We start from the raw sequence: 26178 nt of genomic DNA on the forward strand, positions 1-26178 counted from the left end.
CTCTTAAGGGTATTTCTTGTTTCTGTGAACTAGAAATTCAGAGATGAGAGAGATCTCTGGGCAACAAACTAGAGATCCTGCTGTAGGGCAAGGATGTGAAAATGTTACCAATAGGCATGTTTGACCTTAGTTAATAAATATCGTGTTCCCCTCCTACCAGCCAGCACACACGCGCATCCTGGCTGTGTGTGTAAAGAACCTGTCTTCTCAGAACCACCACCCTGGGGAGTCGAGGACTGTAGGCTTAACTCAGAGAAACTAAACCATAGTTCTAGGTCCCTGACTCCCTTTTAGTTGAAAAATGCAGGAAATCAGCATCCCCCAGTTTGGGACCAAAGGACCTTGATAACTAGGACCTGATTATATCCAGCCAAAGGGAAGAAAGAAGTGCATCAGGCAGAGATTTGTCTCTAAATCAAGTTGCCTGATTTAACCAAAGGATAATTCAATTGCCTATTCTTTCTCAACTGCCAGTAGGGTAACCATCTTTGGGTAGCTTTCTGATAGCCACCTTCTTTAGTTGACTACCTAAACTAGTTCTGCATCCTGTATGCAAGATGTTTTCTTTTCATAGCAGAATCTTCTGCCACTTTGGCTTCTGATTATTTAGATTAAGGGACACAGGGCTAGAATCGTCTGGGCAGTCAGTAATCCTCAAAATTAGTGCCATTCCAGTTAAGAGGAGGAGAATGCAGCAGCTAGCAATGAAGCCGGTCAGCTCAAAGGATTTGCTCCCCTGCAGTAGGGCTTGACTCCTCATTTGTGAAGGATGGAACCTTGGGTGCCTGGGTCTTTATTTCAGAATCATAGGGTAAGCCCAAGCTATCCACTGCTGCACAAGTTTCTCCACCTCACAATATTGTGCAAAAAAACTTGAACTTTAAAGCAGGCTAGCTTGGGTTTGAGTCCCAGCTCTGCCATTTACAAGTTATGTAACTTAGTCAAATTACATAACCACTCACAGCCTCAATTTTCTTGCCTGTGAAATGGATACTGCTTATCTCCTAGGATAAGGATTTAATGAACCGATATATAAAAAGTGCTGCTTATTTACAGCGCCTGGCACGCACTGCTGACTGCATACACATCATTCCTCGTCTCAATCTAGAGCCCTACAACCTCTGTTGCATCATTACACCCACACTTGCCCTTTATGGAGAGAGGAGGGTGTTCTATCCTTTTTTTACTAAATTATCCTAACTGCCTGATAGCCTCAAAAAGCAGGTACTTTAAAACTTCCTGCGTCTTATTAAGCTTTTTCAGTGCCAGGTGCTATCCATTTAGTCAAGTATCTGACCTCTGTGGATTAAAGTGGAGTGCTTATATGGGGAAAAGGGTATATGTGATTCTTGTAACTATACCTATTTATACCTCCAACCCTCTGCTGGCAGCCTGAGTTTTGGGACAAGGGAAATTGGTAATGTAGGTTTTTTAACAACGTCAAATATAACAGCATTGGAGCCATCTCTGCAAGATGGAGAGACTTGACCAGCCTTGACTAGCTCCCAGGTATGGGTGCCTCTGTGGTGAATGGTATTGATGACTATCATGCCTTTGTTGACAAATAAGCTAAAATAAATTGAATGTGTGCCAATTCCATGGCCTGTAGTTTCAAAGTTTTCAGTTACTCTGTGGTTTCTTGTTACATCTTCCAGTTGTTTCCAGATATCTTCCTCCTTATTAGAAATTTTGAACGTCTGGGCCTATAATGAGCACATAGGTGTCTGATCTTAGTAAAGGTATTCTATTTCGCTGAGATGTGGAAAAGATCATGGATTGAGGTCTCTCCTCGTGTTGACTCTACGCAATCTTCATAGCACCAGTTTTACACATTCCTTCTCTGAAATTAAAGCCAGATGGAGCCTCTAGGCTTAGCAAGTGGCTTTAGATAGCTACCAGAGGGGACTTGCAAGCTGTCCTCTATCCTACTCCCAAGATCAGTCTGCCCTTTCCCCTAGGAATAGGCAGGAAAAGAATAAAGCATCAAAACTGGCCACTCCTGTCTGCTACCACTGTTGGGATCCTGCTGATTGATTGGGCTCACAAAAGAATATGAAGTTCTGGGCCTGTTAACCTTAGGGCTCTGACTACTTAGGAGGAGAAGTACTGGGAAGAAGAGAGATAGAATAATGAATTCTTTCTATTAAGAAATCCCAATGGGCTGTGCTGTGGCAGGTTTACCACACTGAAGCAGTGATGAGCAAGGCGTGGGTTGTGAACTTTAAAGCAGGGTGTAAATTTTTAAGAGTTTAACAAATTATACCCTGAAAAAAATCCAAAGTCAAGTAGTTCAGGCCTTGAGCCAGGGACTTCCTTGGAAATTCATATCAATTCAGTTCTGTAAACGTCACACTCCCCACCCCCCACACCCACCCCCCTGCCCCGAGACATTTTTGGTTGTCGCACTAGCGGGAGGATACTACTGGCATCTAGTGAAGAGAGGCCAGGTATTCTGCTAAGCATCCTACGATGCACAGGACAGCCCCTACAATAAATATTCAGCCCCAATTGTCAATAGTACAGAGACTGTGAAACGCTGCGTTAAACGTCATAAATTAGGGGCATACAAAAATGAGCTAAATTTGGTCTTACTCGCTAGGAGCCTATATGTGGGTGGGGAGAGGAGTGGGACTGGAAGAGGAAAGGGAAGATGGGAAGGTACAGTAAGGAGATACTGGGGACCAGGGTGAGAAAACCCAAAAAGCTCCAAAGAGTGCTCTCAAACTTGCCTTGTTCTGTCGCCTATGAACTGGCAAAGGGAAAAGTGAGAGAGAGAGAGAGATGGTAAGAAAGGGACAGGGTTGTCCCTAAGGTATGGGAAGGTGGAGTAATTCCTCTAGGCCCTTTGCTTTGGGTATATCGTGGAAAAGGTTAGGATTTTGGATCTAGGCAGAACGGGTTTGACACCAACACAACCTGAATGAGTTGAGGGCTAAAAGGAAAGCTTTGTGGAGGAGGAGGAGGTGACAACTAACTAGAATCTTTATGAGAGAAAAGGAATCAACCAGGAGAACAGAAGACAGTCTCCTCCAGAGAACAGCATAGGCAAGACCCTGAGACAAGATAGAATATGATACCTTGGAAACCGCAGGGAGGAATCTGCAAGTGCCGGTTTCTTCATCAGTAACATTGGATTCGTAAAAATACCCTGTCGGGGAGAGGTATGATGTGATATTTGGAAAGCGCTTACTGCAGTGCCTGGCACCAAGCTCGGTTCAACAATCCCCCAGACCCTTCCTAAAGCAACCAGGCTGGGGACAGCGATTTGGTCCCACCTGTTCCCCTGAGCCTACGTCTTTGGGGCTTCTATTACCAAGCCAGACTGTCTAAATATTTACTACAAGCTACTTTTTAAATTCAGGAGAGGGCAGATCAAACAGCCTCTTTTGCCCCCAGTAACAATGAGCCCTTAGGAAGCATCTTAGAAAAGAGAGAGGAAGGAAAGAAAGGACTGGCGAGCAGGTGAGGGTGGGGGCTTGCTCTACCCTCAACATTTACACACCATGAGGAAGAGGCCCCCTACAGCAGAGAAGGGCAGATGACAGGAGCAGCCCTCGAGGGCACCACCAATTTCAGTGACGGAAAAACGCCCCCATCCCACCCTTAGACCTCCAGTCTCCCAGCCAAGCCCTAGCTCCGGGCGAGATGCGTTCTCTTCAGAAAAACGCTGAGAATTCTCAGCTTCCAGAGACAGCGAGTCCCTCGTTTCGGGCGATGTCCCTGGCCACCTGGCGGTGCCATCCCTCCCCTGAGACTAAGCGGGATATGGGACGTGTGCAGGAGCCGGGATATGGGGGGCCGGGTCGGTGGTAACAGGGAAACGGAGACTGCTGTGGAGCAGTAGGCGGAGACTAGAGCTCCGGAAAAGGTCGCTACAGGGACGGGGGTGAGAGCTGAGAGACACCGAGTGAGGAGCACAGAGATAACCCGCCTGAGCTCAAGGCCCAGCTTTCGCGAGGTGTGGAGCCTGAAGCTAACCTAGGAGTCTCCGTCCGCCAGCAATGCCGCAGGACTAAAAAGATCCCCTCAACATCTCTTCAATGAGTCCCCACCTCCTCGAGTCCCGCTCCGGCCGGTCGAGCAGCCAATCGCCTCGCGGGGCGGGGTTGCGGCGAGCTGCCGTAACCAATAGAGGTGGAGGGGGCGGGGCCTGGCTCCCGGCGCGCGGCGGTAGGGTCGCCTCCGGCAAAGCGAGCGGAACCCTGAGGGGAGCCGCTGACCAGCAGCATGGAGGACCCCGCCGCGCCTGGGACCGCGGGCCCGCCCGCAAATGGCAATGGCAACGGCGGCGGCAAAGGGAAGCAGGCGGCGCCCAAGGGCCGCGAAGCGTTCCGAAGCCAGCGGCGGGAGTCAGAGGTGAGGAGCCCGGAAAGCTTCGGCTGGGGCCCGGAGACGCCCGCCGGCGGGAAGCGGCGGCTGAGGTGATTCGGCCTCGGCCCCGGAGCCCTCGGCGCGCTCGATCAGCCCCGCGCAGTGGGCGCCTGCGGGGTCCTAGCGGCTGAACTCTGGGCTCTTTAGCCCCGACCAGTGTCCGCACGTCTCCTGCCGCGGGTTGGGGGCTTTCTAGCCCTCTGGCTTTCCCCCGCTGCGCGAAGATGAGCGCGGTATTGAGCGGACCAGATACTTTCCAAATATTTATCTCACTGAATCGCTGCAGCCCCCTGAAGCAGAAATTCCGATCCCAGTTTATAGACGGGGGAACAGGAGCGGAGAGGTTAAGTGACTGGCTTGAGGGGTGGGCGGCTGGAGCTCAGCCGCAGGAAAGCAGGATTGGCGAGTGGGGCAACCGCAGTCCCCCTCCCAGGCTGCCTGCGGCGGGCCCCTGGGCCAGCCGAGGGACTTCTGCCCGTTCCCTGCCCGTCCCCTTCCCCCCGTAAGTCTTAGGCCGTTTAGGGAGCGCCTTCCGCGGACATCAGGCCCCTGCCTGTGAGGGCTGAGCGAGACGGGATTCAGGCAGGGGCAGTCCTGGAGTGGCTATCTGGAGGGAGCAGTCGCAGGATACAAATAGGAGTGTGAATATTTCGATCTCTTCCTCCTCTCCTGAAAAAAGAAACCCTATCTAGGAAGATGAAAGCGTTGAATTATTATCACTTCCCTTTCCCCTCATTGAGGCAGTTTCCATCAGTTGGATCTGAGCGGGGATCAGAATAGACGACAAAATGTCAGATGTGGCAGGGTCTGCAGATATCATCTGGTATAACCCTTTCATTTTACAGACCTAAAAGAAAGAGGAGTGACTTGCCCAGGATCAGACATCTGGCATAGTTGGTGGTCAAGAACACCAGGCTTTGGAGTAGTCAGACCAGGTTTTGACTCCTAGCCCTACCATTTACTACCTGTGTGATTTTCGGCACATTACGGAACCTCTCTGAGCTCCAGTTTCTTCATCTGTAAGATGAGATTAACACTGCCTACCTCAGAAGGTTGTGATAAAGTCAAAATGAGATAATTGACTATAAAATGTTTGGCACAGTGCAGGCACAATGCATGTAATTAGTCAGTACATAGTAACTCTTAGTATATTACTATCATCATCATCATCATCATCAAGTGGCAGAGCTGGTACTAGAAACCAGGTCTTTGGCATCCCAGACCTTGCCTTACCATTTGAATAGCATTTCAGTTTCCAAAGTGATTTCATGTATGCTTTCCATTTTGATGTAGGTAGAGTAGGAGGAATCCATTCATTTTTTTTCAAGGTAGAAATGGAGATGAAAAGACTGGCCCAAAGTCACCACCTTGCAGAGGCAGAGAGCTCAGCCCTCCTGTCTTGCTAGATGATACCCGCCACATCGTCTCCCTCCCTACTTCAAGATGAGTCTGGTCTTTTAGGGCACCCTGTACCTCCTTCCCCCACAGAGACATTGTTCTCGTTCAAATGTTTTTTTGGGGAGATGAGCCATTCATTAATTCAACAATTATTTATCGAGGACTTTCTGCCAGCCACTGTTTTAAGTGCCAGGGATATATCAGTGAACAAGATAGGGTCTTCGCCCATGGGGAGACAAATTGTGAGTAAATAAATAAAATAATTTCAGAATGATATGTTCTATGGGGGGAATAAAAAAGTCTCTGCCTGGGTCTCCCTTCTAAAGTTGCAATCTGTTCCCCACCTGTCAAGTCTTCTTCAGGCAAAGGCTCTGAGAGTACAGTCCTTTGCTTTTGCCAGTACTTTGCAGTGTCCAGAGACTCGAAAGCTTTCCACCTGCACCGCGGTTTACCTGCTGATTGTCTGCAGCTGCACTCTTCATGCCTGGAAATGAACAACTGCTGCGATCATCTCTATCTGGGCTCATTGCCTGCCAAAAGCCTGGCTGGAAAGATTAGCTTTCCTCTACCTTCTGCTGCAGCAGGACTCATTTTACCTGCCAGTACATCCCCTATCACCACAGTACCCAGGTGCCAGATCTGCTTTTCTTCTCTCCCTCTTTTTGCTTTCCTGTGGAAGGCAGTCCTTAGAGGAGATGGGATTTTTTTCCTCTCTAGGGCTTTTAGAAAATCACTAGAAGAGAATTACTGTGGCACAAGTCAAGAGAGCCTCATCGTGTATCACTGTTTATGGAAGCACCGTTGACCTACCTTCTCCCACTGGCTTAGTGTGTGAACATCCCAACCTAAAAAGGAAGCTAAAGAATAATTGTTTGCTTAATAAGAAGAGTCTTAACCTAATAAAAGGATTCACCTCAGACCTCTTTTAGCCAGATCTGGTTTATTGATCTCAAACTCCTTGACAAAGTTTTAACTGGTCTGTGGTAAAATGAGGAAAATTCAGGTCATTGAAGTGAGTTTTTCTAAAAATTTAGTTCAATATATTAAATTTAAGAATGTATACAATTTAAAACAGTGTTTTTCAAACTGCTATAGGGGGCAACCTGTTAATTGAGGCTAAAATTTTTATTTTAAGAAATAAAGCCAGCATGATGGCTCATGCCTATTATCCCAGCACTTTGGGAGACTGAGGCAGGTGGATAGCTTCAGCTCAGGAATTCGAGACCAGCCTGGGAAATGTAGGCAGACCCCATCTCTACAAATAAATAAAAAATAAAAAAGATTAGCCAGGCATGATGGTGCGCGCCTGTTGTCCCAGCTGCTCAGGAGGCTGAATCACTGAAGTCTAGGAGGTTGAGGCCGCAGTGAGCTGTGATCATGCCACTGCACTCCAGCCTGGGTGAGAGGAAGACCCTGTCTTAAAAAAAAAAAAGAAAGAAAATAATAGAAAATATCACTACATCACATGCAGTAAAGGTAAATATTTTGTTAAACTTTTGTTCCAGCTTTTGTGTGTGTGTGTGTGCTGGGACATAATGTAAAAGGTATCATTTTTCCAAAAAGTTTGAAAAACAATTTTTAATGGCTGTTCTTTATTCTGAGATTCTGTCTTTCATTTTTTGAATTTTTTAAAGTTTTTAAAGTCCTTACCTATCAGAATAAAACAGTAACAACCCTATGTCATTTGCCACTCTCCACCTTTTTCTTTTTCCCTACTGTTCCTTTTAATCCAAAAGTTTGGAAATCTTTGCTATAGTGGATTAAAACATGATTCGCCTTGTTTTTGTTGTTGTTGTTGTTGTTGTTGTTTTTGACGGAGTCTCACTCTGTCACCCAGGCTGGAGTGCGGTGGCGCAAACTCGGCTCACTGCAAGCTCTGCCTCCCAGGTTCACGCCATTCTCCTGCCTCAGCCTCCCGAGTAGCTGGGACTACAGGCGTCCGCCACCATGCTCGGCTAATTTTTTGTGTTTTTAGTGGAGACGGGGTTTCACCATGTTAGCCAGGATGGTCTCGATCTCCTGACCTCGTAATCTGCCCACCTTGGCCTCCCAAAGTGCTGGGATTACAGGCGTGAGCCACTGCGCCCGGCCGATTTGCCTTGTTGACAGTGTAAATTGGCATAATGTTTTGGGGGAGCAACTTATATACAAAGAGACTTTAAAATGTTCATAAGATTTGATTCATTAATTTTCTTTATAAAAATCTATGCTTAGGAAATATCCTAAATATAGAAAAAAGTGTAAGTCTATTACAGTTTGTTGCATATAATAAAGGAAAATTAAAAACCATTTAAATATTCAATAAGGAACTAGTTAAGTAAACAAATAAATGTACATCCATTTATACAACCATTTAAATATTCAATAAGGAACTAGTTAAGTAAACAAATAAATGTACATCCATTTATACAACCATTTAAACTAATAGTCATAATAATGTGAGAATGCCTTTATAGTATAATATTAAAATCATAGAGTGACCACTCACATAGTGCTACGAAGTGCTAGGCCGTGCGCCTTTCCTATATTAACTCATTTAGTCCTTAAAATAACCCTATGAAGTAAGTCCTGTTATTATCCTCATTTTACAGATGGGAAAACTGAGCAGGTCATTTTCCAACAATTCGCTAACACCAACTGGATGTCCTACAATTCAATTCAATTCTGACACTAACTACCTAGAATTAGCACAGACCCCCAAGTTAAGGGCTCAGTCCTATAAGGCCCTATGTTAGACACCAGCCATAGGTGGGATCCCCAAGCTATCTACACTTCAGCCTGGCCAACTACAAATTAAGCGGTTATCATGATCTTCCTTTCAGGTTCCATAATTTGCTAGAATAACTCACAGGATTCAGGAAAGCATGTACTTAGAATTATAATTTTATTATAAAGGATATGACTCAGAAACAGCTAAATGGAAGAGACGCGAAGGACGAAGTATGGGTTTGGGGTGGTGCAGAGTTTCCTTATCTTCCCTGGGCAGCACTCTCCTACCTAGCACATCTGTTCGTTCCCCAACCCAAAAGCTGCCTGAACCTAGTTGTTTCTGGGTTTTCCTATGGTGTTTCATTACCTAGACATAATTAAACTATTGGCCACATGACTGAACTTAATCTGTAGTACCCCTCCCCTACCTGGATGTGGGGGTGGTGCTGAAAGTTAAACCCTCTAATCATGTGCTCGGTCTTTCCTAACATAAGTCACCTCATGAGCATAAATTCTGGTAAAGCTGACAGTGACTCATTATGAATAACTGACACTCCTATCACTCAGGAACTTCTACGAGTTTCAAGAGCTCTGTACCAGGAACCAGGGGCAAAGAACAGTATATTTTTTATGTCACGCTGAGGCACAGAGAGGTTAACTTGTCCAAGATCAAATAGTATGTGACAGAGCTGAGATTGAAAATTTTAAAAATTCATATGTATTAACATATACAGGAAGGAAATATCCCAAAATGTTTAAATAAGTTAGAAGATGGGATTATATTAAAACATATTTAATAGGATTATAAATTTATACATACAACGTCATGGGAAATGTAATCTTTACTACAACTTGGAGTGGAGATGTTGCATCATTAGACAATCCTAAAGTTGCGGAATATTAGAGCTAAAGAACCTCTTTAAAAATAAGGAACTATGATCCACAGCATGAGACTTGATCTATATCATACAGTGGGTTGATGACAGAACTGAAGCTAGAATCCAGTTCTCTTTGTTTCTGTCTGTCTCAATTTTATATAAATCAGCTAGATGCTCCTCTGGTCTGTGTTCATGTAGATTAGATATGGACACAGACCATAGCTTTCATATATGTTTGAGATCCTGGCCCTTTATTCAGACTTTCCGATTTTGTATAGGAATCCTCAGCCCCTCCCCACACTGAGACTCAAGTTTTGGCTTGGCATAGGGTAGCTCTGAGATGAAAGACCCAAATAGGACTCTCCTGTCTCCCTGATCTAACCTTGGCCTCCATGAGGGGAAGAAGATAAATAAGGGTACAGTCTTCCCTTGGCAACCCCTTTTTCCAAGTTATCCCAGTTACCAACAAAATTTCTCTGTTACAGGGCTCTGTGGACTGTCCCACTCTGGAGTTTGAGTATGGAGATGCAGATGGGCATGCAGCAGAGTTGTCAGGTATGAGGTAGATGGGTCAGTAGCTAGTGGAAGAATGGCCAGGAGGAGAGGGAAGGGGCCTGTGATCTCCCTGGAAGCTTGTCTGTTCTCACCAAGTGGCTGTTGAACAAAGGCTGTTCTCCACATTCCTTTTCCTCTCCACCCAAGTGGTAAATATCTCTTTGTTTGTCTTCACGTTTCCTTCTGTGATTCTCCTTGGCTATGGTATTCTTCATTCTGTCATTCTATCACTCTTTCCTGCTCACTCTTCTTTATTCTCTTTGAAAATAACTGATTTGGTGCACTCTCAAATCAGTTTTCTCTCCATCTTCTCCATATTCCTTCTCTTTTTCTCTTCCTGTCACCCATATCTTTGCCTGCCTCCTTCTTTCTGCTGCCCTCTTTCTATCCCATGCCATCTCTTTTTCCTTTGTCTCCTCTACCTCCATCTTCTCCTTCTTCCTCTCGCAACTGCCCCTTATTAAAATCTCAGCAAAGTCTGAGGAAAAACTATAGTCAACTGGCCAGCTGAGCAAGGCTGGACATGTCACCTGCATCCATCATAGTAGAGTTCTGCTTGGATGTTTATGAGCTGGGGTTAAGTGATTCCATTCTTCTTTCAGTGCTGGCCTGCTTGTCTCTGTCTGGATTTTTAGCTTAGGGTAAATGTGATCTCCTCACATTAAGGGCCTCCATGTTACATGTGCTATGAATGCCAGTTATTAATAAACAAGCTTTGGGTGGAGATGTGTGAAATTTAGATATTCTGTCACATGGAAGTGATACTTTGAGGCATGCTTTTTCAGAGAAAAGAGACAAACAATTTTAAAGACGTTCTTGTGCATGAGCACAGAGAATAAATTTTGTGATGAGTGACAGAGAAATAGAGAGCTAAGTTTAATAACCAACAAAGGATTAGAATTCATAATAGGAATATGATATAAATACATATATATTTTAAAGAGAGGAGAGAGATGAGCAACCCAACAAAGAAATGGGCAAAGAATATAAATGGGAATTTATAGAAGAAAAAGCCAAATGGTCAATAAATATATGAGAAGATGTTGAACTTTATTAGTAAATGGGGAAAAGCAAATTAAAATAATAAAATATTATTTCACAATCATCAGAGTGCAAAACTTAAAAGCCTGGGGTTGGTGAGGGTGCAGAGAAATTAGTACTTTTATGCACTGCTAGACATGGGGGAGCAGAGTATAAAATTGAAAAGCATTTTGCTTATATCTTGCAAAGTTGAAGATGTGCACATATTGTGACCCAACAAGTCTACTCCTAGATATCCACTCTAAAGAAAATTACACTTGGGCACAAGAAAATGTACAAAGATGTTTATTGCAGCCTTGTTTATCAGTGTAAAAAGTTGGAAACAACCTACAATGCTCATCAGTAGGGAAATGGATAAACTATAGCATATTAGTGCAGTAGGCTATTGAATAGCCATTAAAATAATAATTGATCTAAATCAATATATTTATTTTTTATTTTTTTATTCTTGAGACAGGGTCTGGCTCTGTTGCTTACGCTTGAGTGGCACAATCTCAGCTCACTACAGCCTTGAGCTCCTGGGCTCAAGTGATCCTCCCACCCCAGCCTCTCAAGTAGCTAGGACCATAGGCATGCCTTACCATGCCCAGCTAATTTTGTGCCACCATGTCCAGCTAATTTTGTGCCACCATGTCCAGCTAATTTTGTTTATCTTTTGTAGAAACAAAGTCTCACTGTGTTGCCCAGGCTGGTCCTGAACTCCTGGGCTCAAGTGATCCTCCTGCCTTGGCCTTCCAAAGTGCTGGGACTACAGGTGTGAGCCACCACACCTGGCCTCAACATGTCTCAGTATCAATAAATGCTTGGCCGGGTACGGTAGCTCACATCTGTAATCCCAGCACTTTGGGAGGCCGAAGTGGGTAGATCACCTGTCAGGAGTTCGAGACCAGCCTGACCAATATGGTGAAACCTTGTCTCTACTAAAAATACAAAAATTAGCTGGGCATCGTGGCATGCACCTGTAGTCCCAGCTACTCGGGAGGCTGAGACAGGAGAATTGCCTGAACCTGGGAGGCAGAGGTTGCAGTGAGCCAAGATCACGCCACTGCACTCCAGCCTGGGTGACAAAGCGAGACTCCATCCCAAATAATAATAATAATAATAAATGCTAAAGATAAAATTGGGAGAAAGGATCAGTAACAAAGGAATTTATACAATAGGATACTGCTTGGATAAAAAAGTTTTTAAACAGAGCAATATCATATGTTTACAGGCATATATGCATATAGCAAAAGTAGAAAAATAGGCTTGTGAAGGATATACACCAATTTCATTATAGCAGTTGCCTCTGGAGAAGGGAATAAGATAGACTGGGGAGCAGTCTGAAGCAAATATAACAAATGCTAACATTTGTTTGACCTGGGTAGAAGATAATACACAGGTGTCTTAAATGTACTATTCTGTTCTTACCTGTATATAAAAATTCATAATCTAAAATTTAAAAATAAAAAGACCAAGACTAAAGTTCAGTACCTAAGAGCCTTGCCCACTTTTCTGATTTGGTTTGTGGTGCTTTACTCTTAAAAATATATATATTCACCTCTCCACTAATGACTGAAGAATTTAAGATTCAGTGATGGGATTTGCTTCTGGTCACTCCTAGATTCTGGAACTTAAGACTCAAAAGCCCTGACTCCCAGACAAGGTGTTTCTCAACCATTAGACAGCTGGCTGGAACATAAGTGAATTTCTCTTGCTTTGTGAATTACCTGTGACCTAGTTAAATTTCCAGGAAGGGTCTCAGGTAGGGAGCAGAGATTTAAAGGAAATCTGTTCTATCATCTGTTGACTTCTGTATTTCAGTTCTTCATCTTCTGTCAGATGAGGGTACATATACAATGTTCTGGAGAGAGACAGAGAGAGTAGGAAAGGGCATTTTTATTTCTTTTCTTCTTTCTTTCTTTCTTTTTTTTTAAGAGACAGAGTCTTATTCTGTTACCCCAGGCTGGAGTGCAGTGACATGATCATAGCTCACTAAAGCCTCAAACTCCTAAGCTCAAACAATCCTCCACCTCAGCCTCCTAAGTAGCTAGGACTATAGTCATGTGCCACTACACCTGGCTAATGTTTAAATTTTTTGTAGAGATAGGGTCATGCTATGTTGCCCAGGCTAGTCTCAAACTCCTGGCCTCAAGCAATTCTCCTGCCTCAGCCTCTCAAAGTGCTGGGATTACAATCCTATAGGTCTGAGCCATCACACGTGGCCGGCATTTTTATTTCTTATAAGCTTTTTGCATTTTGTATTGAGAGGCTGCTGTTAGCAAAGTTAGATTTTCCTGGGCACAGCAGCCCTTTGACAACCATAGCTGTTCTCTAGAGTTTTTTTTGCAGCCTCTGCTTAGTGGCTGTGGGCAGGAATCTAAACTTCTATACCCTTTGAGGAAACTTAGCAGGGAGAGAATGAACTGGCTCCAACCCTGAAGAACCATCCAGCACTTACTTTTCAGCCCTTGCCGTGGTTTCCTGATCCAGCACAAGGATCTTTCCTCTAAGTTTCAGGAGTTGTGTTGCCCTCCTCTTCTCTTACAGATGGGATAGTTCCTAGTTGGGTTGACAAAGCAGGAGTTTCAGCCCTGAGAAACAGGAGTGATGAGATTAAGCTCTCTGTGCTGCAGTCCTCCTCTTGGCCCTCACCAAATGTTGAAGGCTGCCTTCTCTGCTGCAGCAGCCAGCTGGCAGGAAGAGGACAGGTTTGATGGTTTAATCTCCCAGGGACACAAGTGGCTATTTTTAACTGCTCTGAAAAGGAGGAAGCTGGCTTTGGATTCATTGGACACAGGAATGTGTTGGAAGCTTCAGCTCTTTCATGCCACCCTCTCTACTTTGGGCCTCTTCTTTAAGGATCTCCCGAATGTGACTGTTCTGTCTTTCCTGCCACAGAATTGTATAGTTACACTGAGAACCTGGAATTCACCAATAACAGGAGGTGCTTTGAAGAAGATTTCAAGACTCAAGGTAATTCCAGATCTTTACTCATAGAGACCTGCTTTTTCCTTTTATGATATACCAGCCTGATCTAGTAAAAGACTAAAACAAAGTGCGATCCTTCATCCCCTCTGTATTAGTTAGAGTTCTCTTAGAGGGATAGAACTAATATGATAAATAGATAGATATATATAAAGGGGAGTTTATTAAGTATTAACTTACACAATCACAAGGTCCCATAATAGGCTATCTGCAAGCTGAGGAGCAAGGAGAGCCAGTCTGAGTCCCAAAACTGAAGAACTTGGAGTCCGATGTTCGAGGGCAGGAACTATCCAGCACAGGAGAAAGATGTAGGCTGGAAGGCTAGGCCCATCTCTCCTTTTCATGTTTTTCTGCCTGTTTTATATTTGCTGGCAGCTGATTAGATTGTGCCCACCAGATTAAGGGTGGATCTGCCTTCCCCAGCCGGCTGACTCAAATGTTAATCTCTTCTGGCAACACCCTCACAGATATACCCAGGATCAATACTTTGTATCCTTCAATCCAATCAAGTTGACTCACAGTATTAACTATCGCAAGTCCACCCCTTGTCAGCTCGAACTCATACACATCTCCTGAGATCATACATAATCTTCAATTAAAGACAATAATAAGGGCATAATTATGCCTAACATAATACAAATATCCTTTGTACAACTGGAAACTCACCAATCCCCAACCCAAATACTATTATATAAAGTTAACAATACTTAAATGCTGATATGAACTCAATAAATCTTATGTCACATGATAAAGGAGAAAGGAAATAAAATGAACATGTTAGTAAACGTGTATACACGCACAAACATGTTTTTAACAAAAGAAGAAGGAAATACTCATGACCAGCTGGTCACGTGGTCGTAGCTGGTATTGATGACTACCTTCTTCTACTACCCATTCTGTATTCCCTTTGCATTCATCAAGCAGCTTGGCAGGTCATGGTTTTTTTCCTGGTGGAGTAATCCAAACCTTCATTCCTGAGGGGTCTGGGTCATTTGTAGTCCTGCCTGGATTGGGGTGTTGTAGTTTCCCATCGACCTTAATCACAGGGCATAGTAATATTAAGAGACGCCCTAATGGATCTCCTGTATTCCATGCATACTCTTCCTTACCTCCGCTGTGGAGTAGTAGACTGATTTCATCTTGATAGTCTGGGTCAGTCACCCCAGCCAACACTGTAACTCCCTTCTTAGCCTGTTGACTTAAAGGTAGGAGGACCCCAAAGTGTCCAGGTGGCAATCTTAACTTCCAGTTTAATGGAATCATTGTTGTGTCTCCTGGTGGCAGTTTCCTCCCTCTGGAGCTAAAACCTCTAGGCCAGCAGAACGTAATGTCACGGGAACAGGAAGCAAAAATTTTGCTACTAGATCACTAGGGGTGATGGTGAGTGGTGCCACTTCCACCCCTTGATTCCTGGACTGGTGAATCCTGACTATGGGAAAAACAGTACCATATGTTGGATGCTGATTCAGAGCATACACGGCCTTCTGGAGAACTTTGCCCCAGCCCTGCAAAGTATTGTCACCTAGTTGGCATTGTAATTGTGACTTCAAAAGGCCATTTCACCGTTCTATCAATCCAGCTGCTTCAGGATGATGGGGAACATGGTAAGACCATGAGCATGAGCCCACTGCCACACTTCTTTAGCCATGAAATGAGTGCCTTGGTCAGAGGCAATGCTTTGTGGAATACCATGACGGTGGATGAGGCATTCCATGAGTCCATGGATGGTAGTCTTGGCAGAAGCATTGCTTGCAGAATAGGCAAACCCTTATCTGGAGTAAGTGTCTATTCTAGTGAGGACAAACCTCTGCCGTTTCCATGACAGAAGAGGTCCAATACAATCAACCTGCCACCAGGTAGCTGGCTGATCACCCTGAGGAATGGTGCCTTATCTAGGGCTCAGTGTTGGTCTCTGCTGCTAGCAAATTGGGCACTCAGCAGTGGCCGTAGCCAGGTCAACCTTGGTGAGTGGAAGTCCATGTTACTGAGCCCATGCATAACTTCCATCCCTGCCACAGTGGCCACTTTGCTCATGGGCCCATTGGACAATGACAGAGGTGCTGGGGAAAGAGGCTGATTGGTGTCCACAGAACGGGTCATCCTATCCACTTGATTATTAAACTCCTTCTCTGCTTTGGTCACCCACTGGTGAACACTCACATGGAGTACAAATATCTTCACAGTTTTTGACCACTCAGAGAGGTCCATCTACATACTTCTTTCCCCAATTTTTTTGTCACCAATTTTCCAATCATGCTTCTTCCAAGTCCCTGACCATCCAGCCAAATCATTGGCTATAGCCCATGAATCAGTATTTAATCGCACATCTTACCATTTATCCTTCCATGCAAAGTACACAGCCAGGTGCACTGCTCAAAGTTCTGCCCACTGGGAAGATTTTCCTTCACTGCTCTCCTTCAGGGATGTCCTAGAAAGGGGCTATAGTGCTGCAGCCATCCACTTTCAGGTGGTGCCTGCATATTGTGCAGAACCATCTGTAAACCAGGCCCTGGTCTTCTCTTCCTCTGTCAACTTATAGGGAGCTCCCCATGAGGCCATCAGTGCAGGCTGGGGGAAAGAAGCCAGGGTGGCAGGACTGGAGACCATGGGCATTTGAGCCACTTCCTCATGTAACTTACTTCTGCCTTCAGGACCTGCTTGAGCCCAATCACGTATATACCACTTCCATTTGATGATGGAATGCTGCTGTGCACGACCCACTTTATGGCTTGATGGGTCAGAAAGCACTCAGTTCATGATAGGCAGTTGAGGTTGCATGGTGACTTGATGACCCATAGTCAAACGTTCAGTTTCCACCAAAGACCAGTAACAGGCCAAGAGCTGTCTCTCAAAAGTAAAGTAGTTATCTGCAGAAGATGGCAGGGCCTTGCTCCAAAATCCTAAAGGCCTCCACTGTGATTCATCTATGGGAGCCTGCCAAAGGCTCCAAACAGCATCCCCATCTGCCACTGACACCTCAAGCACCATTGGATCTGCTGGGTCATATGGCCCAAGTGGCAGAGCAGCTTGCACAACAGCCTGGGCCTGTTGCAGAGCCTTCTCTTGTTCTGGACCCCACTAAAAACTGGGTGGGGGTCCAGATAAATGGGCAGGAATAACACACCCAAATGAGGAATGTGTTGCCTCCAAAATCCAAATAGAACCACTAGGCATTGTGCTTCTTGGTTGTAGGAGGGGCCAAATGAAGCAACTTATCCTTCACCTAAGAAGGAATATCTCAACAGGTCCCACAGCACTGGATCCTTGGAATTTTACTGAGGTAGAAGTTCCCTGAATTTTAATCAGATTTATTTCCCATCCTCTGGCACACAAATGTCTCACCAATAAGTCCAGTGCATTTGCTACTTCTTGCTCACTGGATCCAATCAGCATAATGTCATCAATGTAATGGACCACTGTGATATCTTGTGGAAGCAAAAAGCTATCAAGGTCTCTCCGAATAAGATTATGACTCAAAGCCAGAGAATAGATATACCTCTGGGGTAGGACAGTAAAGGTATATTGCTGTCCCAGCCAGCTGGAGGCAAATTGCTTCTGGCAGGCCTTATGGACAGGAATGGAGAAAAAGGCACTTGCCAAGTCAATGACCACGTACCAGGTACCAGAAGATGTGTTAATTTGCTCGAGCAATGAAACCACATCTAGTACAGCAGCTGCAATTGGAGTCACCACTTGGTTAAGCTTCCGATAATCCACTGACATTCTCCAAGATTCATCTGTCTTCTGCACAGGTCAAATGCGAGAGTTGAACAGGGATGTGGTGGGAATCACCACTCCTTTGTCTTTCAAGTCCTTGATGATGGCACTGATCTCCACAATCCCTCCAGGGATGTGATATTGTTTTTGACTTAACTATTTTTCTAGGTAGAGGCAGCTCTAATGGCTTCCATTTGTCCTTTCCCACCATAGTAACGCTCACCCTACCAGTCAGGGAGCCAATGTGGGGGTTCTGCCAGCTACTAAGTATGTCTATGCCAATTATGCATTCTGGCACTGGGGAAGTGACCACAGGATGAGTCTGGGGGCCCACTGTAAGTCAGGCCTGAGCTAAAACTTCATTAGTTACCTGACCTCCATAAGCCCCTACTTTAACTGGAGGACCACAATGACATTTTGGTTCCCCTGGAATCAATATCAGCTCAGAGCCAGTGTCCAGTAGTCCCCGAAATGTCTGATCATTTCCCTTTCCCCAGTGCACAGTTACCCTAGTAAAAGGCCAGAGGTCTTCTTGGGGAAGGATGGGAGAGAAATTCACTGCATAAATTGTTGGTAATGTAGTGGGGTCCTTCCTCAAGGGAACCTGGCCTCCCCTTCATTCAGGGGGTTCCAGGTCTATTAACTGGCTCAAGTCTGGAAATTGAGAGGCCATGATTCTCTGTTTTTATAATTCAAATTAGTCTTTCGTCCATTTGACCTACAAGTCTTCTGCTTGTATAAAGTAGGAATGCAGTAGGCTTCCTATCAGTTTCACTTCTAGAAACACTGTGATTAATTAGCCAATGCCACAGCTCTACATGAGTCAGACTATTCTGATTGCTCCTTTGCCTCTGCCATCCATTATGGTAGCTATGCTCACCTTGCCTTTGATGGTCGAGTGCTTCCACTTGGCCCCTGCCACCTCGGGATCCAATTATTCCCATTGTATTTAAATTTTGTAGTTGAGTGACTGTGGTTCCCACCATTAGCTCTGGCATAAGGAGAAAAGCAATTACAGGACTTTTCAAAGATGCAGTTGCTGCCTTCACAAATCTATTTTGTAAGGCATTGGTCAAGGGTGTATCTGCTGGACCCTCCCAGCTGGGATGAGTAGTTCTAAAGTGACTAATCCACTCCACCATCCCAATTTCCCTAAGCCTTTGGATCCCTTCTTCTACATTAAACCAAGGGAGAGCAGGCATTTCCAGCTCACTCAGAGTGGGCCATCTTTTAATCCATAATTCAGCTGACCAAATAAACTATTAGAACCTTTTTTAACTCCCCAAGCTGCAACATTGAATGCAGAGCCCCTACTTAGTGGGCCTAAATCAATAAATTGAGCCTGATCCAACTCTGTGTTCCTTCCTGCATCATCCCATACCCTTAATATCCATTCCCATGCCTGTTCTCCAGATTGCTGTTTATATAAATTAGAGGACTCAAATAGTTCTTTTTGAGTGTAGCACACCTCCTCATGGGTCACACTCTCAACCTCACCCCTAGGGGCCTGCCAGGACTTTCGTCTAGTTATAGGTCTAGAACCAAAGGTGTTGAGGGTAGCTTCTGAGGAGAAGCAATATTATCTTGCCTGGCAACTGTTTCAGGGCAACTGCCATCACTGTTGCTTCAGGCAGTGCAGGGTTTATCTCCTCAGACAAAGGTGGAAAGGCTGATGGCAGCATGGGTCAGGGAGGAGATATTGCCACTACTGGGGATGGGGAAACTGTTCCTCCTGGCAAAAAAGGTTCATCAGAGTTTACAAACTCAGTGTGCCCAGCTTCACCAGGGTCCTCCCACATGTCCCCATTCCAAGCTTCAGGGTCCCATTCTTTTCCAATAAATGCCCTCACTTTAACAGTAGACACCTGACAAGGCTGTAAATGCATCTTTCATTGCAGTTCAGCCATTCGCATGACAAAAGCTTGTGTCTGTTTTTCCACAATTTCAGCTCTTTCTCTACAGGAGATAAGACTCTCACTCAGGGCAATCTTAGCAGATTTGAGGCTCAGTATCTGCTTCTGAAGCTGGGAGACAGAATCCCTGAGTTCATCATTTTCTTTCATCACTTTGTCCACTGAACTTCGGAGCAACCAACCAGCTTCCTTATGTTCCTTGGTTCTCCACATATGGTCAAAGGTATTATGTATAGTCACTAAACTCCTTGCCTCTCATGAGTGGTGAACCAGGAATGTCAAATGCATTTATTTTGCATAACTCTCTAAACAGTTTCCACCAAGGACTATCAGTGTTCTCTATACTATTAGAAGTAGATTTCTTAGCATTTTTGGATCTAATCATATTAAGCAGCCAACTCCAGAAATCTCAAAACCACTGAAAGAACTCCAGCCTTAATATTCTGTTCCTCTAGAACCACTCCTGTTACCCAAATATGTATTAGTCAGGGTTCTCTTAGAGGGATAGAACTAATAGGAAATATATATATATTAACCTTCACACCCTCCATAACCATGTAGCCTTTCCTTCTTGCTTAGGGGATACAGGGTTCTCTGTATCTCAAGTGGAGAGCAATGGAGTAGAAGCATGAGAAGCTGGTGCTGTGCTGCCTGATAGAACCCTTGACCTTAATGTTTCATCCCATCTTCAACTTTGCCCTACTCTCAATAGTAATTTCATGTGCCCACACTGTGACATTCTCAGACATTCTCATCCATTTCCTTACTTGGTCAGTGGCAATTCAATTTTCAGTTCAACAAATGTGTGGTGAGTATCTATTCTGTGTCAGATACTGGAGGCAGGAGTGAGAAGCAGCTTTTACAAAGAAGTTAGAGTTTGAGAGCAGAGGAATCATGTGCACATCACAAAACTAGCTGAGGCTCAAACAGTCCTCCTGCCCCAGCCTCCCAAGTAGCTAGGATTACAGGCATGTGCCACTGTGCCCAGCTTCTGCCCAAGGGCCTTCTCTGCAGCCTATACAGGGCAGCCAGGAATTGTAGGGAATCAGTGTGCTCCTCTAGTTTAGCACCCCTCATCCAAGAGAAAAATGCTGTGTCAGAAAAGTTTTAAAAGTGTTATGGAAGCAGAGTATTTGGCCACAGCATTAGTGAGAAAGGTCCTTTTATATTGGGCATGTAAGAGTGGGAAAGAGGTCATTTTGTATTGTGCCTGTAAGGATGACTAGGAATTGAATATGTAGGGAGACAGAGGGAACTCCTTGAGGAAAGGCAGAGAGACAGGACAGTATGGGCTGTGTGTGGAGGACAGAGGGGATGTTGAAGGTGAGGCTATAGACTGGGTTCAGGCCAGAACATTTTGGGTCCTTTTCCCATACCTTATTCTTTCTCAGTGAAATAAGGAAAGCTTTTGGAGAAAATAATTTTGGCAGGGGAGCTGAGATCAGAGGTGGATATGCTATGAGGAGCCTTTCCAGGAAGGGTGGCAATAGCTGACACTGGATGTATATGGCCTTTTATTCCCAGTGCAGGGCAAGGAATGGCTGGAGTTGGAAGAAGATGCCCAAAAGGCCTATATAATGGGACTCTTGGACCGGCTAGAGGTGGTCAGTAGGGAACGGCGGCTGAAGGTGGCCCGGGCTGTTCTCTACCTGGCCCAAGGTGAGTGACCACCCTTGCTAGCTTTAGAGGGGTGGAGGCTTGAGAGGGAAGTGGGCATTATCAGGACTGAGATGACGCAGGCTGTGCTGGGAAAGCAAGGTTTCTTGCCTCTCAAGGACAGATCTTGTCATGTGCTAGGAGTAACCTGTGCTTATGAGGAAGATAGGATAGTGTTGAGTGCTGTTCTAGATCCCTCGGCATCTGCCTTTATCTTACCAGGTATGTCAGAATTTTTTATAGGGTTCTTCTTTTCCCTACCCTGTACTATAATCATATGTGAATACTAGCAAGAGGTGTGGCCAGAGCTGATATGTACCACCAGCTGATCATGGAGACAAGACATCAACTGTGGCCTGGCCCCAAAACTGAGGAGAAATAGGAGAGTGTCACAGATACACATGGACCCTTTGCATTGTTTCTCATTGGCATTTTGAAAGTTCAAGCCAACATAACTGCAGGAGTAGATGCTGTGAGTAATTTGGAGATGATCAGAACTAAATAGAGTAATCGGGGAAAGCTGCTCAGAAGAAACCTCTTAGCCAGGTGTTGGAAAGGGAAATGAGATAGCCTAGCTGGAGTGAAAATAAGCCTACGATCATAAATATAAGGCGTGTTAACAGAACCAACCAGTTGGGAGCTAAAAAAAAAAAAATTGTAAAATAAAAAAATAATAAATGAAGAGGGGAAAGGGTGGACATTAGGTGAAGAGAAGACTAGCAAATAGGACTGTGCCCTCCTGTATCTCTTGGGTCTGGTGCTCTGGCCAGCTTCCAACTGCCAGTACCTTCTTATGTTTGCCCAAGGACTTTATTTATCTACGTTTTTTAAAAGAAAGTCTCACTATGTTTCTCCGGCTGGTCTTGAACTCATAGGCTCAAGCTATCCTCCTGCTCCAGCCTCCTAAGTAGCTAGGATTATAGGCATGTGCCACCATGCTCAGCTTCTGCTCAAGGGCCTTCTCTGCAGCCCATACAGGGCATCCAGGAAGTGTAGGGAATCAGTGTGCTCCTTTAGTTTAGCACCCTCATCCAATGACTAACAGGAGTTAGTGGATGGATAGCCTGACTGTCTCACCCCTCTTGGATAGAATAACTGTGAGTTGTGTGTTTTATACTGTTTCCAAATTATCCCCTGAGTGAACTCTTTGGGCTTCCTTTTCTTCCCTATCTCTACTGATGATTCCTGGGAATGATTCCCAAATAAGCTACTTGCACTGGAATCCTTACTTACCTCAGGATCTGCTTCTGGGAGAACTCACCCTTAAGACGACAGGCCATTGATGAGCACATTGGACCTAACCCTGGAGACTACCTCTCCTCTCCCCTGACTCATTCCAGGAAGTTCTTGGGGCCCCTGTCATACCTATGTCAGCCTAATTATTAGGCAGAGTATTATAGGAAAACCTTAAGATCATGGGGCAGGGTGGAAAGAACTGGGATACTGCCACCCCTCAACCCCTGTAACAACTGTCTGGTCCTTTAGGTACTTTTGGGGAATGTGATTCAGAGGTCGATGTGCTACACTGGTCCAGGTACAACTGCTTCCTGCTGTATCAGATGGGGACCTTCTCCACCTTCCTGGAGCTACTCCACATGGAAATTGAGTGAGAAGCCTTAGGGGAAGGGCTGGCCTACATAACCCCCATTCCTTAAAGGGGCCTCATGTTCTATGCTGCTTCCCTCACTATAGAGACCCCCTGTGAGGAACTGGGTCTACTCACACCTCAGCCCAAAGCTCATTGACAGTTCCCCTCCATCCAGCCATGTTCTCTGATATTCTGTTCTCCCTCCCTGAGGTTGGATACATCTGCAGCTTCTGCCTCACTTACAGCTTTAATCCTGGGCTTCAGGGGCCTATCCTGAGTGGGTTCTCTTTTTATTCAAGGACTTTCTTAGCTCAGCCTAACTCTGGAATTCAAGAGGGAAACTATTTTGAGTGCATGACCCAAGAAAGACAGGAAATCAATTCCTGTCATTGTGCCCAATTCTTTCCCTCATGGGCTATAGTTCTAGAGGTGGCCTTATTTGCTGCTACCACTACAGTGACCCCTTGTTTTGTCTCATGCCCATCACCCAGGAGTTTGAGATAGGGTGCAATCTGCTTATTATTCATCAGGTGTTTCTTAGCATCTGTTTTATGTCCAGCACAGTTCTAAGCATAGTGGGGAACGCAAGAGGAGTGGATACCACAGATCCTGCCCTTGCCTTGTCTTCAACATAGATGAGAGTTTGCTGAGGTGGCAGGGGAATTCTGTCAGCTCCTTTACTCTAGACGAGTTTCATTAGTGGCTGCCTAGCCAGGGAATGGCAAGCACTCATATTTGTGTGAGTGATAAGTAAGAGCACAGAGAGAAAAGAAGTCTTATGCATTCCTGTTCTTTTTCTCCTCCCCTGGCAGCAACAGCCAGGCCTGTAGCAGTGCCCTTCGGAAACCAGCTGTCTCCATAGCTGATAGCACAGAGCTCAGGTGAGTGGGGCTAACTATGGGCTTGGAACAGGGCAGATGATTAGCACCTGGGTTACCTTTTCCCCAAATCCCAGATGACTCAGACCATTAGGAAGTTGCCCTGTAGCTAATCTCACTGGGTTGGGCTTCCCACAGAGACCATCCCTGAGGTCTATGACTATGGGCTGGGAATTGCCTTGGGAACCTCTTGTGACTCTTCTGTAACCCCAGGGTGCTGCTGAGTGTTATGTACCTAATGGTGGAAAATATTCGCCTGGAGCGAGAGACAGACCCCTGTGGGTGGAGAACAGCCCGGGAGACCTTCCGCACTGAATTAAGTAAGAAATGGCACTTGAGGAAGGTGTGGATGGGGTGCTAATGGGAGAGGGGAAGCAGAGCATCTGCCTAGGAGAGGCAGACAGTCGTTTTTTCTTTTGTTTTCTTTTTTAAAATTAATGTCTTTTCTTTTAGGACAGAGATACTGCATGGCAGGCACAAGGGCTGGGCTTGATTGCTGCCCTGTATCTATGAGCTAAGACCAGCCATGTAACTTCTCTATGCCTTGGTTTCCTTGGTTATAAGTGGGGATAGCCATTCCTCTCCCACTCTATCACGAATCCCACATGAAAAAATGAGTTGAATCACCTTGAAAACTGAGTTCTGTTCAAATGTAAGTTGGTGTTGTCATCTGACAGGGATAGGATATGAAGGACTATGGGATTTAAAAAATATATTTATTGATGTGGAAAAGTGAATGACATTGAATCCTTTAGCCAGAAAGCAATGTCTTCATTATTGTTACTTCTAGTTTGGCATCCAACCCCAAAGCATCACCCTAAGCTCTGGGGCCTATGCCATTTTAATTCCATGGCATCCCTTCCTGCCCTTGAGGGGCTTCCTTCTGGGGGCTAAGCCTCCTTCTCAGGACCAAGTACTCTGGAATTCTTCAGGGGAGGTGAGTGCCTTCCTGTGTGTGTCCAGAATCAGGGTTACATGAACAAGGTTTTAGCTGCCTCATCCTCACTTTCTCACTCCCCTCTCTCCTCACCCCTAGGCTTCTCCATGCATAATGAGGAGCCTTTTGCCCTTTTACTCTTCTCCATGGTTACCAAGTTCTGCAGTGGCCTGGCTCCTCACTTCCCCATAAAGAAGGTCCTGCTCCTGCTCTGGAAGGTGGTCATGGTGAGTAATTCTCCCCACTCCCACATTATCAGATCAGCAATGCCCTATGCCACCTCAGTTTCTTCTAGTCTTATTCCAGGAGGCTGGAGCCAGGGAGCAGAACAGGCAGCCCTTAGCCAACTGCTAATATGGAGGGGCAACAAGGCTGTCCTAGAGACATCAGATGTTCTATGTTAGAATGGGTTTCATGTTTCTATTGGATGGATGGGAGATGCCACTCCATAAATTGGGGATGTCAGTGGTACCTTCTCTTATTTAAGCCAATGTTTGATGGAGAGAACACTGGTTGAAAGTTGGTAGATCTGGGCTTTGCTGATACTGAGAAACTTTGGGCAACTCTCTGTGCCTCAGTTTCTCTAGCTGTAAAAGGTTGGGGTGAGTGCCTGCCCTCCCTCCAGATAAACAGAGGATTTGTATTTTTTTTTTAATAAAAATAATTTTTTTTTACAGACAGGCCTCCCTGTGTTGCCTGGGCTGGTCTTGAACTCCTGGTCTCAAGCAGTCCTTTCACCTTGGCTTCCCAAAATGTTGGGATTACAGGCATGAGCCACTGTGCCTGGCCAGGATTTGCTTTTTAAAAAATAATGAAGTTCTTATAAATATGTGGTTACATTTCTGTTACTAGTTATTCAACCTGATCCTTCATTTTTGGCTCCCATCTCACAAGGCAGGCCTAATAGGGGGAACTGCCTCTTGACTGCAGAGGAGATTGAGTGACTCTGGGGGTTTATAGCACCTGGATGTGTTCCTTAAAAAGGTCGATAGTTTCCCTTTTTTTTTTTTTTTTTTTTTTTTTTGAGGAGGCCCGCAGGAATTCCTTTCCTAAATTCTGTGATATTTCCCATACTGGGGCAGTAAATAATGCCTTATCCTGACCCCTGAGCTCCTCAGTTGCCGTGGGGATGGTAATCATATTTACCTCTTTCTGTTTTACTACCTCCTTATTAAGGAAAAGGTCTGAAGGGACTGGAGGTTGTGGCCCTTTCTTTTCATCCATGTTTCCCTGACCTTGGCTCTCTCTTACTTCCCTTCCTTCCTCTCTCTCTGCCCCTTTCCTGTTTCTTCCTTAGTTTACCCTCGGTGGATTTGAGCATCTGCAGACTCTTAAAGTACAGAAGCGGGCAGAATTGGGCCTGCCTCCACTGGCTGAAGACAGTATCCAGGTGGTGAAGAGCATGCGTGCTGCCTCCCCGCCCTCTTACACTCTTGACCTGGGAGAGTCTCAGCTGGCACCCCCACCCTCCAAGCTGCGAGGCCGCCGTGGCTCTCGAAGGGTATGGACTGAAGCAGACAATGGTATTGGGACGCCGACTGGCCAAAAATCAAGATTCTAAGCTACTCTG

The 26178-nt window shown here is 45.2% G+C and overlaps 1 protein-coding gene across 2 annotated transcripts in view; it reads left to right on the forward strand.

Moving 5' to 3' along the window:
- Positions 1-4007: 4007 nt before the first annotated feature.
- Positions 4008-26178, forward strand: part of STRIP2 (striatin interacting protein 2) — a 58179-nt gene continuing 36008 nt past the window's right edge. Inside the window, exons 1-9 of one of the 2 annotated variants that reach the window (XM_003813489.3) lie at positions 4140-4356; positions 9842-9911; positions 13833-13907; positions 21074-21208; positions 22691-22811; positions 23606-23674; positions 23885-23991; positions 24708-24835; positions 25906-26109. In XM_003813489.3, coding sequence (XP_003813537.2) covers positions 4228-4356; positions 9842-9911; positions 13833-13907; positions 21074-21208; positions 22691-22811; positions 23606-23674; positions 23885-23991; positions 24708-24835; positions 25906-26109 — 1038 coding nt within the window. In that variant the 5' untranslated portion in view covers positions 4140-4227. Of the gene's footprint in view, positions 4357-9841; positions 9912-13832; positions 13908-21073; positions 21209-22690; positions 22812-23605; positions 23675-23884; positions 23992-24707; positions 24836-25905; positions 26110-26178 lie in introns of both variants that reach the window. The other variant, XM_034964972.2, reaches the window with a different exon arrangement.

The sequence above is a fragment of the Pan paniscus genome, chromosome 6, assembly GCF_029289425.2.
Source record: "Pan paniscus chromosome 6, NHGRI_mPanPan1-v2.0_pri, whole genome shotgun sequence".
Classification (NCBI taxonomy): domain Eukaryota; kingdom Metazoa; phylum Chordata; class Mammalia; order Primates; family Hominidae; genus Pan; species Pan paniscus.